Source organism: Doryrhamphus excisus, linkage group LG5 (genome assembly GCF_037039965.1).
Source record: "Doryrhamphus excisus strain RoL-2023G ecotype Guam linkage group LG5, RoL_Dexc_Guam_v1.1, whole genome shotgun sequence".
In the NCBI taxonomy this organism is placed as follows: Eukaryota; Metazoa; Chordata; class Actinopteri; order Syngnathiformes; family Syngnathidae; genus Doryrhamphus; species Doryrhamphus excisus.
The window spans coordinates 2,710,205-2,726,190 of record NC_136361.1 but is presented as its reverse complement, the minus strand read 5'-3'; the positions used below and the strand labels follow the sequence as shown (position 1 = coordinate 2,726,190).

General features: G+C 39.5%; 1 protein-coding gene and 1 long non-coding RNA gene across 3 annotated transcripts in view; one reads left to right on the top strand and one right to left on the bottom strand.

Moving 5' to 3' along the window:
• Window positions 1–1,883: 1,883 nt before the first annotated feature.
• cbln2b (cerebellin 2b precursor) lies at window positions 1,884–6,598 on the top strand. The gene is made up of 4 exons (XM_058060688.2): window positions 1,884–2,202; window positions 2,381–2,885; window positions 3,657–3,776; window positions 3,849–6,598. The coding sequence occupies exons 2-4, from the start codon at window positions 2,595–2,597 to the stop codon at window positions 4,044–4,046; spliced, it is 609 nt and encodes a 202-aa protein (XP_057916671.2). The 5' UTR covers window positions 1,884–2,202; window positions 2,381–2,594; the 3' UTR covers window positions 4,047–6,598.
• The window catches only part of LOC144894412 (uncharacterized), a 79,648-nt gene continuing 65,787 nt past the window's right edge, over window positions 2,126–15,986 (bottom strand). The window contains exons 6-7 of one of the 2 annotated variants that reach the window (XR_013627371.1): window positions 4,831–4,907; window positions 2,126–2,872 (exon numbers count right to left, since the gene is read on the bottom strand). This is a non-coding gene — a long non-coding RNA (uncharacterized LOC144894412). Of the gene's footprint in view, window positions 2,873–4,431; window positions 4,908–15,986 lie in introns of those variants that run through there. The other variant, XR_013627370.1, reaches the window with a different exon arrangement.

Below are 15,986 nucleotides of genomic sequence, written 5' to 3'. Positions count from 1 at the left end.
CTCAGTCTCTTTACATTTGTACAGCTATTCTGGCTATTCCTATATTATTACCCTTGCAAAGATGTTTTTTTTTACATTGTAACTACTCCTGAAACAATGGTTTAATTTCATTGGAACATGCATCAGACTACAATTGAATGCATCACCATAATCAGTTCGCAGTTCCACATGTCCAAAAGGAGTAAGAAGAAGCAAAGTTTATTAAATCCTACCCCTCCATCTGGTACTTTTACAATCAGTAACTGTTACATTTGTTCACTTCCTGCTTTCCTAATATAGTTTTTTTTTAATTTTTGTCATGTACCAAAGTACAAGGTGATATGAGCATCCAATGCCATAATGGGTACCATAGTAAGTGTCAATATAGTGATATATATAGCACATTGTGACTGGTTCAAGACTCTTCATCCTTGTATTTAGCAAACATCAACTGCTTGTATTGTTTCTTGAATTGGCTAATCGTTGTGCAACATTACACGCAAGAAACTGAAAATTGGTGAAAATCCTGTGCTATTATTGTTGGTGGCACCACAGCGTTTCAACTCCATAAATGGGAATCACTCCTCAATGCAGTCTCTACACAACACCCACACTAAATTTAAGATGTTCCGCTGTGTTGACATAATATTTAGTACACCCTAATTAGGGACTGGCGCGCAATTGTGTGTAAAATTTAGGAAAGATCGGTTGAAAAACATGGCGGCCATGAAGCAAAATATGTTGGACTTGGCACATCATTTTTCATAGGGCATCGACCATTTGGACATGCAGTGTTTGAAGAAGCAGGGGTGATTATGCTGTATGTGCTAATTTTATATTATATAATATTATCCCTCTTATATCACAGTTGATTGGTTCCACATCCAAACAAAGTCAAGTTCCTTATTTATAACGTTTATAGTGCTTAGAGATGTTTAAAACCCTCTAAATATGGGTTTTTAACATTATTAGAGCCCTACAGACCTGAAGTAACACCCCTATAGTCACATCTACACTCCTATTACCCAAATTAGGAGACTTAATTAGAAAAAAATAAGACATTTATGACATAAATAATGTGTGTTGCTGTAAATTATTCCGGTTCTAGTGGGCCCTGCGGGGGGACGGACAAAAAGTGACGTCAGTTGAGTTTTAGTTTGGTGTGGGTTCCAGCCGCAACAGTCATTCGTGTTAGGGATTATTCAAACCTGCAATAGAAGCCGGTTACGGTGATCAAATCCGGTGTTTGTACGTCTCACCCAACATTTCATACACCTAGTGAGCGATGTAAAATACCACATGCCACCACGTCTTTGAATGCATCTTCTGAATGCCTTATATTTTTTTTCTAGTTCTTTTTGCTTGGAAATGCTGCATTTAGGCAAATGCGTTTAGGATTTAATCAAATAGGTGTATTATTGAGCAAAGCAGCGCTAACAAACACAACATTAAACATACGGTATTGTGAGGTAAACACCTAAGCAGGAAAGCAGGAAGTGAACAAATTGTAAAAGTATCAGATGGAGGATTTAATAAGCTTTGCTTCTTCCTACTCCTTTTGGACATGTGGAACTGTGAACTGATTATGTGATGCATTCAATTGTAATCTGATGCATGTTCAAATGAAATTAAACCATTACCATAAACTGACTCTAGAGAAGGTACAGAGCATTTCAACATTAAACGACAATAACAGTAAACATATTAACTTGATCAAAATTGAGCATGATTTTCTCTGCAAAGGAGACCCAACATGTGGAATGGTAAAAGATTCCACTGGGTGGCGCTAAAGCATCTCTATTCGGCCCCTTGGAAGTGCTCGGGGTGTCAAATTGTTAACATATACGCGTACATGAGTGCTGGATGTGGCGTACATCTGCAAGGTTATTCCGTGCAACCACACTTGGCTGTTGGATGAATCAGAAGCAGACATGAGAAAGCAGAAGCAGCAGTAGCGGTGTATAAATGACACACACACACACACACACACATTCACACAGTGAGTCAAGTCTCTCTTGTTTACCAAAAACAAACACAAACTCCATCGGTCGAAGTGTGAGTGTGTTCCTAATTGCGAGGAGTTACACAAAGAATGGGCGTGGATTATCCATCGAAAGAGAGCCCAGAGACCTTGGCTGTTTTTTTTTTTTTTTGGATGAGCATCTGAGCGCTCAGCTCAGTCGGTGAGCGGCAGAAGAGGAACCAGCAGCATGGAGTGCGCAGGTAGGTCACAAACTCCATTTTCCGAGCTCAAAGTACGGATTTAACTCGCGTTGATGTGAAAATTATTACATTTCGTGGAAGTGGCACTTTGCGTAATTTTACTCGCGGATTACGCGCCTGAATTGATGATTCCAAAATGACTTTTCTCTAATATAAAGCATTTGTTTTGACTTTTCAGGGAGTGCAGCATCCTTTGTGTGAATCCCCCCCCCAAAAAAAAGCCAAGTAAAGGCGCGCAGGAAGGAGGGAAGCCGGGGGAGTCACAGGGTCGTTTAAGAGTGAGATACAAGGAGAGAGGGAGGGGAGAAGGGTAGGCAAGTCTGGACCAGGTGATTGAGTGCTAACAAACCTCCAAGGGGGCTGCTGTGGGTTCGAACACAGGATCAGCGACCATGGTGCCAGCGCGCTGCCCGGGACTGGCCCTCCTGCTCCTCCTCCTCTTCCTCCTCCTGGGGTGCGCCGTGGTCGTGTGCCTCGGCCAGAACGACACGGAGCCAATCGTGCTGGAGGGGAAGTGTCTGGTCGTGTGTGACTCGAACCCTTCCTCGGACGGAGCGGTCACTTCCTCTCTCGGCATCTCGGTGCGCTCCGCCGGGGCGAAGGTGGCTTTTTCCGCCGTGCGTGGCACCAACCATGAGCCGTCGGAGATGAGCAACACCTCCATGACCATCTACTTTGACCAGGTGGGCGGGAAAAATGCACAGGGGAACCATTTCATTCTTAAGGTGCTGTGCGTAAAAGCAACTCTCACTGCGTAATTTCACATCGAAACGAGCCCTGATTAACGCTTTTTTTTAATTAATCCGAATCACACGCAGCCTCTTTAAGAGGCTAACTGCTAATACTGTGCGTAAATGGCGTTTTTATTAGTATGGATGCGTGCGCAACTGCCAATCAACCCTTTTACGCTTAAAATAAGCTCTCACGGTGCTGCTCCACTGATTAAATGTTGGATTTAACTCGAACCTAAGCAGCACCCGTGACAAGACGTTCGTTTATTTCAAGTTGTGCGTAACGAGTGGGGTTTTTTTCACCATTTTTTCCACACCCAGTCTCAGAAAATCAACAATTTTAGTTAGGCATGTTTAAAAATGATGCTCCATCGATTAACTGTCAGCATTCAGCAGTTAGTGAAGTGCGGAATAGCTGTTTTGGTATCCTGCACGAGCTAAAAATCCACCATTTTAAGGCAGAGTGGGAATTATTTAAGGTGACTTTATATTAACATCGAGAAAAAGCCACCTTAAGAAGATGAAACTGGTTTTCTTTTAATTGTGAGTGTTTTTTTTCTGTTTTTTGCTGCTTGCTATTGGGTGCTTCTACCACGTAACCAATTTGGAACCAAACCAGACTCTGACGCACCGCCTGAAGCATTTGGCACAGGCACCAAAGACAGCCTTCATAGTATATTCCATGACTGTATAAAAAATGGGAATAAAATGCTTCATTTGCAGGTTTTAGTCAACATCGGCAACCATTTCGACTTGAAAGCGAGTGTTTTCCAGGCTCCGAGGAGGGGGATTTATAGTTTCAGCTTCCATGTAGTGAAGGTCTACAACAGACAAACCATTCAGGTGAGCATCTCTTATCCATCCGTGGAATCTCACTTGGAAAATACTAAAAAAAAAAATTCTCACATCCGGCAGGTAAACCTGATGCAGAACGACTACCCGGTGATATCAGCCTTTGCCGGGGACCAGGACGTCACGCGGGAGGCGGCGAGTAACGGAGTACTGCTGATGGTGGAGCGGGAGGACCGCGTTTACCTGAAGTTGGAGCGAGGCACCCTCATGGGCGGATGGAAATACTCCACCTTCTCAGGCTTTCTGGTCTTTCCTCTATAATCTGACCCCGGGATGGGACTCTGCTTGGATCACCAACAACATGCAATTTATTTTCAACAAGAACAGCCAAGGAAGACGACGAATATCCTGACGATCCACAAAACCTCTCCCACCCACCCAACCTCCCTCTTCCTCCTTCTCCTCCTCACATTCGTCTATCTAGTCTAATATGAACCTTGGAGATTCACAAATTCATCAACTTTACGCAAGCAGGATGTCGTGGTGGTGTTGGGAATTTTTTTTTCTGGCCTGGAAAACCAAACGGGACAAAAGCAACAAAGGAAAGGACATAAAGTGGAAGAAGCGACCAGTGTGTTATGCTCTATTTTAAGTTTTGTATAGCCTTAAAGAATATATGGTTTCCGTCCATGTGAAGTATATGGAATTATTGGACAACCACAGAAAGAAGTGATTTTTTTTTTTTTTTTTTTTTTTTGCTCGAATGGATGTTTTTGTGCCGTCAATCGTTTTACGTTTGGATGCTGAAAATAAGCCAAATCAGGGCCGCCAGAAGAGTCATTTATGAAAAGAAGAAGAAGCCGCCAAAAAGGACGTGACTTAGAGAGCCCTTTTACCGAAAAAAAAGATGAATGAATCTATCATTTATGAAGTACATATTCACATTTAGTGTGTGTTCGACATTGCGGAATCTGCTTATAGCTTTTGATTGATTTTACTGTTCAGTGACGTTGCTCACCAAATGTACAATGTGGAAACAATAGAAGAATCCCTATATATGTCCCGCTTAATAAAATATATTGTATTGTATAGACTAAGCGCTTACTTTTTATTGGAAATGAGCTGGAAACTTGGCAGGGCTCGTGTCATGTCAATGAGGCCTGCTGGTCGCTGTCTGTGGTGCTGAAACCAGAAAGGTTCAAATAAGAATCCTGTTGTAGAAAACGATGAAAGGGTAGTCGGATGTAAATGTAATCATTCATACAGTTCATTCATACATTCATAAAGCTACCGATTAATCGATTATTCACTTTGACTATTTTTGTATTTGATTAATCGTTTTTTTTTGGTTTGACATCCTCCGATTTCAACCTTTCCAAGAGACATCTTTAACTCTTTTCTGATGCAGTATGTTGCTTGTGTTTGGTTCCTATTGATTGGTGCATTTAGGGCAGGGGTGTCCAAAGTGTGTCCTGGGGGCCATTTGTGGCCCTCGGATGCTTTTTATTGGCCCACTGCCAATATAAAAATATTCAAAAAAATTCAAAACTTAAAAAAAACTAAAAAAAAAGAAAAAATCAGCAGCAATTTCAGAAATATTGCGAAAATATTAACAGAAACGTTAAAAGGTTTGAATTTTACAAGTATAATGCCGTAATATGACAAAATAACACAATTTTAGTCAAATAAAGTTTAAATATTAAATAATTTTTTTTCAAGTTTTGGAAAATTCGGTTGCAGAAAAAGTTGTCTGTTTTGAATTCAGTCAAAATATTAAGAAATGACTTGTTCCATGCAAGGCAGGGGTTTCCAAAGTGCAGGCGGAGGGCCATTTGCGGCACATTCTAAAAATATAATTCGACAAGAAACAAAAAAAAAATAGAAATGCTTGCAGTGATTTTACATGAAAAGAAAAAAAGTGATTCAAAAGGGGAAAAAAAAGTCACAATTTCACGAGAAAAAACTTTGAATGTGAAGAAAAAGTCGCAATATTATGACAAACAAAACAAAATCGGGTTGCGTTAAAAGTTGTAATACAATACTGGAATAAAGTCAAAATATTATGGGAATAATGTCATAATATTATCAGAAGATTATTAGAATATACAGGATGGAAAAAGTTTGGACACCCTAGATTTAGGGCCCAACTGACGCCTCAGTTAATCAAAACAAGAAGCTTCAGATTAATCGACTAAAATGTGCCATTAATTGCAGCCCGAATGAACAGGATGCCATTTTAGTCGAAAGGTTAAATACATACAAAAAAAAATGTATAGCGTCTGTGTCCTTGCTCTGAGGGACTCCAGGTGAACCCCCCCCCCCCTCCCGACTTTGAGAGGATGTGAACACAAACGAGAAGTTGCAATGTTGTTGGCCATTGATCTGTTAATCTCTCCTTAATGTGAGCCCCGTGGGTCAAAAGGGCCGCCATCATTCATCTTATGGAGGACTAATCTAATTAGTCTCTGACCTTTTTAGTCTTGTGATTACACTTAAAGCCATTTTCATGGCCGGGATTTAGTCCGAGAATAAACACAGATGGCTCTGGTCTGAGACGTACCTCATGGGTGTAATATTATCACTGACAAAGATAACGGCGTACAGCAGCACTTCTTAATTATCATGCCCCCCCCACATGGGACAGAAATGTTTTCACAACCCCCCTGATTTGAAATACTGGAGAAACTGGTAATATTTTACTGTTCAGACTGGACTTGACACTGAAAGTGCCACAAAATGGAGTGCATGTTGAGTACTAGAAATGTGTACATGTTGGTAGGTCTGCATTCAAATGAAAGCCTCCCATGCCACAGACATTAAATGACTTAATACGTAAAGATCCCTCGCCACTCTGCGCTTGGAATTTGTGGTTTCATTCTTAGTTTTTCAAAATATATAAATGATGCATATGAAATAACATTAAATATTAATGTATTTTATGCCCAAATGAAGCATTTTCCAGCATAAAAACGGCTAAATGAACTAAAATACAGGCATTCAGAAGATGCATTCAAAGACATTGTGACGATATGTAGTATTCTACACCGGTCACTAGGTGTCAGTCACGTTACTGCAATGCTGCGTGAGACACACAAGCACCAGACTTGATTGGCAGAGTAACGATAACGTTATTGCAGGATTAAGAATGATCTCACAACAGGCACAGTGATCGCTAACACAGGCTAGCGTTGCGGCCGTAACCCACGCCGAGCTATAACTAAACTATGACATCACTTCCTGCCCCCCCGGAACATGTGTAAAGCAACACACACATGTCTTAAAATGGCTGATTATGTTTACTATATTGGGTAATATGACTGTAAATGTGAATATAGGGGTGTTATTCCATGTCTAGAGGGCTCTACTAATGTAAACAAATATTTCTATGGTTGTAAACAGGTTTTGTGTGTTCTAACTTCCTGTTCAATGTAAAATTCCTGACACCAAGTGATCAGTGTGAAATACTACCATCACCACGTCTTTGAATGCATCTTCTGAATGCCTTGTGTTTGCATTCATGTTTATTTAGACACATTTAGGCTGGAAAATGCCTTCTTTGAGCAAAATAAATACATTTTTACTTATACTAATCAGCCGTATTCAACCACAAAACAGCATTGATTTATTAATAATACATATTGTGTATTATGTAACATGTAACAGTGAAGTGGCGAGGGATTTCTGTGTAGTATGTACAGTTACAGAACTTGCATGGTGACACCATTGGGGTGGGAGTGAACAAAAATCCGACTCTGCTTGACCCCATATCTTCCAAAATTCCACTATTAATGAACAAAAGAAAGGCCTAGCAAGAACCCAGACCTAAATCCAGCCTTTTTCGCACCCGTCTGTATGGAAGAGACGAGGAAAGAGATCTGTAGGTCACAGGTTGACTTTCTTTACCTATTGTACCGTATGCAACGTCACCAAATGTCATCTTTGAGCTTGTATTAGGCTTTAAGGCATTGCTAATCTGCTACCTTTGACACTTATCCCACAGAGCCACCTTAACACTATTACCATGCTTGACGATGTCACTTGGGCTTTTAGAAAAAGCTTAAAATGCCAGCATCCATACGGGTGTGACTCCAATTCAAAAGGTTTCGGACGTTTAGGTGAAGAATGACAGCTTAGAGGGACGTAAAAAAACAACATCTGTTGCCACCTTCTTTTCATTTAGAAGGATTTTTATGGATATTTTTTAATCCTTTGCTTCAACACCTTATAAAAATGGTAGCAAGTGAAGAAAGAAGAGACAACAAAACGTCTGATGACAAAAGCAGGAAACAGACTTGACTAAATTGTCCTTTTCCATTGTTAACTGCAACAATACTGGAAAAAAGGGATACACTGGCAGCTCTGATTGTGCTATGTGAGTGTGCGCCAAGAAGGCCTACTTTGAGAAGCTATTAAACCGGGGGGGTTAAAGGGCCCCCATCGTGTAGAATGGAAGGATGCAAAGGCCACTTGGATCTTTTGTAAAAGCATCTTTCCAGAAAAAAAAAACATCTCCACATTGTAATATAGATGGAAAAGTGTATTAGTGTGAATTTTGGCTGTTGCTTTTTTTCAATAATCTTTGTAAAAATTATTTTTGTTATGACTCTTCCCATAATATTTTCACTTTATTTGCAACATATCACTTTTTCCCCCAACCTGATTCTATTTCTCAAAATATTAAGACTTCTCCAAAAATGTTTTCTTTAATAATTCCAACTCTATGCTACTAAATTTTTGTCTTGTAAAATTGCAACTTCTTGTTAAAATGTGATTTTTTTTCTGTTAATATTTTGACTTTATTCTCAAAAATCTCAGCTGTTTTCTTCCAATTTCTCTTGTTTTTTTTTAAATTTCCAACCATTTTATTTTGTACATTTTATTCTTATTATGACTTTTTCTGCAATCAAAAAATTACAACTTTATTTCTTGTTTTTTTTCCCTTCATAATAATTTATTAAATCGGTAGTTCAACTTTATTCACTAAAATTATATATTTTTTTCCATGATAATATTACAAGTATTCCCCTCAAAATGACCTTTTACTGTTAATATTTTGACTTTATTCTTATAGCTACAACTATAAATTTTTCAATTTTTGCTGCTTGCTTGTTGCTTGTAACATAGCCATGGACAGCAAATGGCTCCTGGGCCACACTCTGGACAGCCCTGTATTATACTGAATCTCCCGGCATAATAATAATAACAATAATAATAATAATAATAATAATATCCAACAGTAGAGAAAGGGCCAAGATGCGGTAACGTTGGTTCGCAATTACACCCGAGTGCCGTGATTAAGATTTATAATAGGCAGGCTAAATTGTACTTTATATTTTCATTTGCAATAAATGCAGAGTCATCTGCATTGTCCGCGAGATACGCTCATTCTTTAAGTATGGGGTGACTTTTCACTGGAGCACAGATGGCCTTTCATTCTTTGCAGGCTGTGCCAAGATAATTATAAAATTGTAGAATGCTGTTAAAAAAATAAAACATGGCCTTTTTTTTTTTTTTTTAACTATTTTTAAAGGGTGTCCATGCATGTCTCTTCAAAAGACCTCATGAACCCCCCCCTTGAGGGCTGGTGCTTTAAAGCGGCGTGTGGCTGTAGGACACGATGGAAGAAGAAGATGAGAGTAAAGCAAAGCTGCGGTGCTTCATGCGTTTGAATGGAAATGACGTAATGGACTCATCAGACGAATGTCATCTCTCCAGCAGGATGCCACTTAGTCATTAGTGAGCTTGTTTTTAGTGTGTAAACACCCACGCAGTCTGCAAGTGTGTGCCCCCCAGCCCCCCCCCCGTTGGTTTGTGCGTGCGTACGAGTGGGTGCACGCACGGCACGCTCATCGCGGCTGGCGCACACGTCTATTAGCACATCTGAAAACAAAACAACACTGGAAGTGCTTGAGAAGCGAAGAGTTGCGTCGTGTGAACATCAAGACGGCTTTAATTGACACGCGCCGCTGCTCCTCTTAGCCGTCTTGAAACACTAAACATTTCATTAAGGACGCCGCCTCACCAGAGGAAGGATAGTTGGCAGGTAAAAGTGTCATCTGTTTGGGAAAATGTTTCACAGGAAGAGGAGGCTTTTTCCACACGACAAAACTTTCTTCTTTGTGTGTCAATGGCGAGATGATTTAGCGGGGTTATGCTGTACGTGTTGAGCAACATTCGTTTGGAGCTGCTTAGCAGGATTGTGCCGAAACTACTGACGCAAAAAAAAAAAATGTGTTCTCTCAGTTCATTAGTTCCAGATCAGATCCTTATTTTTAATGGGATATTTTCATAGACCACAACTTTCTAAATACATTATTAGAGCCCTCTAGATATGAAATAACACCCCTATAGTTATCTTTACACTCATATTACCTCATATAGTAGACATAATAAGACAAAATGAGACATGTAAATGTTCTGTGGCTCAGGGAGTCCAGTGGGGGGGCCAACAGGAAGTGACATTGGGGGGGTTAGATTACGGCCGCAACAGTAGCAACCATGTGAGAGATTATCGTGCCACTCCAACCTGTAATTAAAGCCTCTTGATCAAGCCTGGTGCTTGTGTGTCTCACTTCACATTACAGTAACATTACCGACACCTAGTGACCGGCTGGAAAATAGCAGGAGTTCAGAACATTCAGAGCTAGATGATAGCATGACAATACTACAGTTAAACCTTGGTTTTCATACGCTCCAGTTTTTGTACGATAATCATTTAGAACAATTTCATGTCGCTTTCCACAAGTAAAACTAGATATTTTCTGGTGTCTGGAATGAAGTGATAAGACTTATATTAGAGTTCAACCTTGGTTAGCATCACTAATTCATTACAGACTCCAAAAAATATTTTTTAATAACATAACATAAAACCAATTAATTAAATTAAAATTAATCAGTTCCAGGAAGCAACATTTCCAGTGGCTAAATTTTGGCAGAAATTTTTTACGTTAACTGAAAAAACATGCTAACCGGGGCGGACACTAACTGAGGTTCCACTGTATTTCCTATGGATGCGGTAAGACTGTCCTTTGAAACGTCTTCAAAAGATACTGAGGGTTATCGAACAAAAAAGTCAAGCGGTGCTAACTCACTAACTAGAGAGCTAGCAACCTAAACGGTAGCCTTCAAGTTATTTCCTTTAAACTTAAATAGCCAAAAACGTACCACTTCCGCACGGACAGGGAGGATAACTATTAACAGTTATTTAACCTTTAACATGAACATTAATCAAACATAATAATTTTTTCTGGGTACATGATACCATACAGCATCCATATCAAACTTGCGCGGGCCGCACTAACATTAAACTTTCATATCAAGGCGGGGGCCTCAAACCAATGTCCACATTTGGCCCGCGGGCCGCAGGTGTGTGACCCCTGATTTACAGTTTCAACAAGGCTTTGCGACACATCTTAAAACGAAAATTAATATACAAGTCAGTTATGTAAATTGAGTTTTTTATAGCAAGCTAGCTATATTAGCTCGTTTTTTTTACTCCCCCAAAAAACTGCAGTTCCCATTTAAAGCTACAGACACACAAATCAGCACGTTCACAGTAGGGCTTACCAAAAAATACTTTAAAATCACCTAAATTCCAGCATTAAATAGCCCAAAACTTACCACTTCCACACGGATAGGGAGGATAACTATTAACAGTTATTTAACCTTTAACATGAACATTAATCAAATGTAATAATTTTTTCTGGGTACATGATACCATACAGCATCCATATCAAACTTGCGCGGGCCGCACCAACATTAAACTTTCATATCAAGGCGGGGGCCTCAAACTAGTGTCCTGCGGGCCACATATGGCCCACGGGCCGCGTGTTTGTGACCCCTGATTTACAGTTTCAACAAGGCTTTGCGACACATCTTAAAACGAAAATTAATATACAAGTCAGTTATGTAAATTGAGTTTTTTATAGCAAGCTAGCTATATTAGCTCGTTTTTTTTACTCCCCCAAAAAACTGCAGTTCCCATTTAAAGCTACAGACACACAAATCAGCACGTTCAGAGTAGGGCTTACCAAAAAATACTTTTAAATCACCTAAATTCCAGCATTAAATAGCCAAAAACTTACCACTTCCACACGGATAGGGAGGATAACTATTAACAGTTATTTAACCTTTAACATGAACATTAATCAAATGTAATAATTTTTTCTGGGTACATGATACCATACAACATCCATATCAGACTTGCGCGGGCCGCACCAACATTAAACTTTCATATCAAGGCGGGGGCCTCAAACTAGTGTCCTGCGGGCCACATATGGCCCGCGGGCCACGTGTTTGTGACCCCTGATTTACAGTTTCAACAAGGCTTTGCGACACATCTTAAAACGAAAATTAATATACAAGTCAGTTATGTAAATTGAGTTTTTTATAGCGAGCTAGCTATATTAGCTCGTTTTTTTACGCCCCCAAAAAACTGCAGTTCCCATTTAAAGCTACAGACACACAAATCAGCACGTTCACAGTAGGGCTTACCAAAAAATACTTTTAAATCACCTAAATTCCAGCATTAAATAGCCAAAAACTTACCACTTCCACACGGATAGGGAGGATAACTATTAACAGTTATTTAACCTTTAACATGAACATTAATCAAATGTAATATTTTTTTCTGGGTACATGATACCATACAACATCCATATCAAACTTGCGCGGGCCGCACCAACATTAAACTTTCATATCAAGGCGGGGGCCTCAAACTAGTGTCCTGCGGGCCACATATGGCCCACGGGCCGCGTGTTTGTGACCCCTGATTTACAGTTTCAACAAGGCTTTGCGACACATCTTAAAACGAAAATTAATACACAAGTCAGTTATGTAAATTGAGTTTTTTATAGCAAGCTAGCTATATTAGCTCGTTTTTTTTTACTCCCCCAAAAAACTGCAGTTCCCATTTAAAGCTACAGACACACAAAACAGTATCCGATTGCAGTAGGGCTTACTAAAAATACTTTTAAATCACCTAAATTCCAGCATTAAATAGCCAAAAACTTACCACTTCCACACAGATAGGGAGGATAACTATTAACAGTTATTTAACCTTTAACATGAACATTAATCAAACGTAATAGTTTTTTCTGGGTACATGATACCATACAGCATCCATATCAAACTTGCGCGGGCCGCACCAACATTAAACTTTCATATCAAGGCGGGGGCCTCAAACTAGTGTCCTGTGGGCCACATTTGGCCCGCGGGCCGCGTGTTTGTGACCCCTGACTTACAGTTTCAACAACACTTTGCGACACATCTTAAAACGAAAATTAATATACAAGTCAGTTATGTAAATTGAGTTTTTTATAGCGAGCTAGCTATATTAGCTCGTTTTTTTTACTCCCCCAAAAAACTGCAGTTCCCATTTAAAGCTACAGACACACTAAACAGCACGTTCACAGTAGGGCTTACTAAAAATACTTTTAAATCACCTACATTCCAGCATTAAATAGCCCAAAACTTACCACTTCCACACGGATAGGGAGGATAACTATTAACAGTTATTTAACCTTTAACATGAACATTAATCAAATGTAATATTTTTTTCTGGGTACATGATACCATACAGCATCCATATCAACATTAAACTTTCATGTCAAGGCGGGGGCCTCAAACTAGTGTCCTGCGGGCCACATTTGGCCGTGTTTGTGACCCCTGGTATAAATTCACAATTAACAAAATGAATGTTCATTTTCACCAGCCTGGCCATATTTTGGTGAAATTCCCATCAAAACGACCCCTCCGCTAAGCCGACCTTGCCATTCCACATCCAGTCAGGCCTTTTTTTTTTTTTTTCTTAATGAACGGTAGCCAGTTGGGTGTAAAAAGACATTTCTCCTGCTCACCAGTGACGAGCTGCACCCTTCACAGCCAGCATCCAGGAAGCAAAGGTCAGGCAAAGATGCCAAAGCTGTTGACACACACTAAGCCCTTTTAAGAGACACGTGGCTGACACATATTGAATGCCAACCTGTGGTTTAGTGGGGGGGGGGGTGATGTTAAGCACTATGCTTTGCCCTCTCGTTGCTTTGTGTGAAAAACACTTGATACATATACATCCCAGATTCAACCTTGATTGCATAATCGCTTCCAAATGCTCATCTCATTGGTTAGTCGGATGGATAAAAAGCATGTATATATTTCAGTGAGCACTTTATACAAATGGCGGTATTCCCTGCTGATTGCAGATGAGCCGTCTAATATATTGTTAAAAAAAAAAAAAAAAAAACGCTTTAGAAAAGACTCATTTCTCCAGTCTATGCAGTGGCTGAATTGCCTCAAGTGCGATTGTGCAGAAGAATAAGGCTTTCACAGCATTATTTTTATTCCAGATACTCCCAGGCAAAGCTACAGGCACTTCCTTTTGGGGCGAGAATGATGCTGAGGGAGGGGGGGGTGGGGGGGGGTGGGGGGGGGGCGCTCAGCCGAATATTTAATGTGGCGGCAAGTTAAAAGGAAGAGGCACAAGTGAATGTGGTGATTTATCGGCCCGCTTCTATCATGTTTAAAAGCCATTTTCGGGGGTGTTTCCTTCCAAATGAGCTCTGCTAATTTCATGGGCCGCAATAATGGAGGCATTTTGTCTGGGGAGTAAGGAGGCAGAACCTGCAGGAGACATCAAATCTGCACGGGGGTCATTTATTGCTCCTGTGCTGTTATGAAAGGGGAATTCAATTTTTGTGACGGGCTTTTTTTTTTTTGGTACTGAAGATTGAAGTCAAGCAAATTAATGTGTCATCATAGTATTATATAGTATAGTATAGTATAGTATAGTATTCGATTCCAGACCCAACTGTGAAAAGTGAATTTCCACAAAATAGGATTCTTTGTTTATAAATAGAATATTCTCATCATTAGAGTGTAAAAAAAAACTGTTTACCAACTTCCAAATAGGTTTTTTTAACATTATTAGAGCCCTCGAGACATAAAATAACACCCCTATAGTCACCTTTACACTCAAATTACTCTATTTAGTACGCAAAATAGAAAATCTTAACATAAGTAACATTAACATTTGCTCCACCCCTCTAGAAAGTGCAAGTTCAGCGTAAAAGTGTAATCGTAAAAAAATAAAATATTAAAGTAATACGCATTCTGTCGCGGGTCGATTAGCATTCCATAATTCCCCAAGGCAAATGCCGACAGGTATGGCCGCAGGCCAATAAAAAAAAAACGAGCTGCAGGCTGCAAATTGCCCCAAGGCCAGACTTTGGACACCCCTGCCGTAGATGATTCTATGTCGCCATGGTAACAACTGAGCTGCTATTCTCCACATGACAGACCTAAACCTTTACAATAATAATAATAATAATGGGTTGTTTTTTTTAAAGCGCCTTTGTTTTGTTAGTTTCTTATTTTGCATTTTAGTTTCAGAATATTACAATGTTATTTGTCTTTATTATTGTTCAATTACTGTTGAATTTCTGCTGTTTTTTGTTTATTTTTCATACTAAATTAGTAGAATATGCTGCGGGCCAATAAAAAATACACCTGAGGGATGCAGATAGCCCCCGGGGCTACACTTTGGACACCCTTGATTTAGCTTATCTTTAGCCAAATCTAATGTGACACGATTTGATTCTGCTATTATTGAATATCACAATGTTATTTGTCATTATTATTGTTCAATTACTGTTGAATTTTTGCTGTTTTTTGTTTATTTTTCATACTAAATTAGTAGAATATGCTGCGGGCCAATAAAAAATACACCTGAGGGATGCAGATAGCCCCCGGGGCTACACTTTGGACACCCTTGATTTAGCTTATCTTTAGCCAAATCTAATGTGACACGATTTGATTCTGCTATTATTGAATATCACAATGTTATTTGTCATTATTATTGTTCAATTACTGTTGAATTTTTGCTGTTTTTTGTTTATTTTTCATACTAAATTAGTAGAATATGCTGCGGGCCAATAAAAAATACACCTGAGGGATGCAGATAGCCCCCGGGGCTGCACTTTGGACACCCTTGATTTAGCTTATCTTTAGCCAAATCTAATGTGACACGATTTGATTCTGCTATTATTGAATATCACAATGTTATTTGTCATTATTATTGTTCAATTACTGTTGAATTTTTGCTGTTTTTTGTTTATTTTTCATACTAAATTAGTAGAATGTGCTGTGGGCCAATAAAAAAAAAAATACCTGAGGGATGCAGATAGCCCCCGGGGCTGCACTTTGGACACCCCTGCCGTAGATGATTCTATGTCGCCATGGTAACAACTGAGCTGCTATTCTCCACAT

Bases quoted from the DNA above. Each gene is read 5' to 3' on its own strand.
- cbln2b (XM_058060688.2), top strand. From the start codon at position 2,595: ATGGTGCCAGCGCGCTGCCCGGGACTGGCCCTCCTGCTCCTCCTCCTC. The intron at 2,886-3,656 runs GTGGGCGGGAAA...CTTCATTTGCAG, and splicing joins TGACCATCTACTTTGACCAG to GTTTTAGTCAACATCGGCAA. The intron at 3,777-3,848 runs GTGAGCATCTCT...CACATCCGGCAG, and splicing joins ACAACAGACAAACCATTCAG to GTAAACCTGATGCAGAACGA.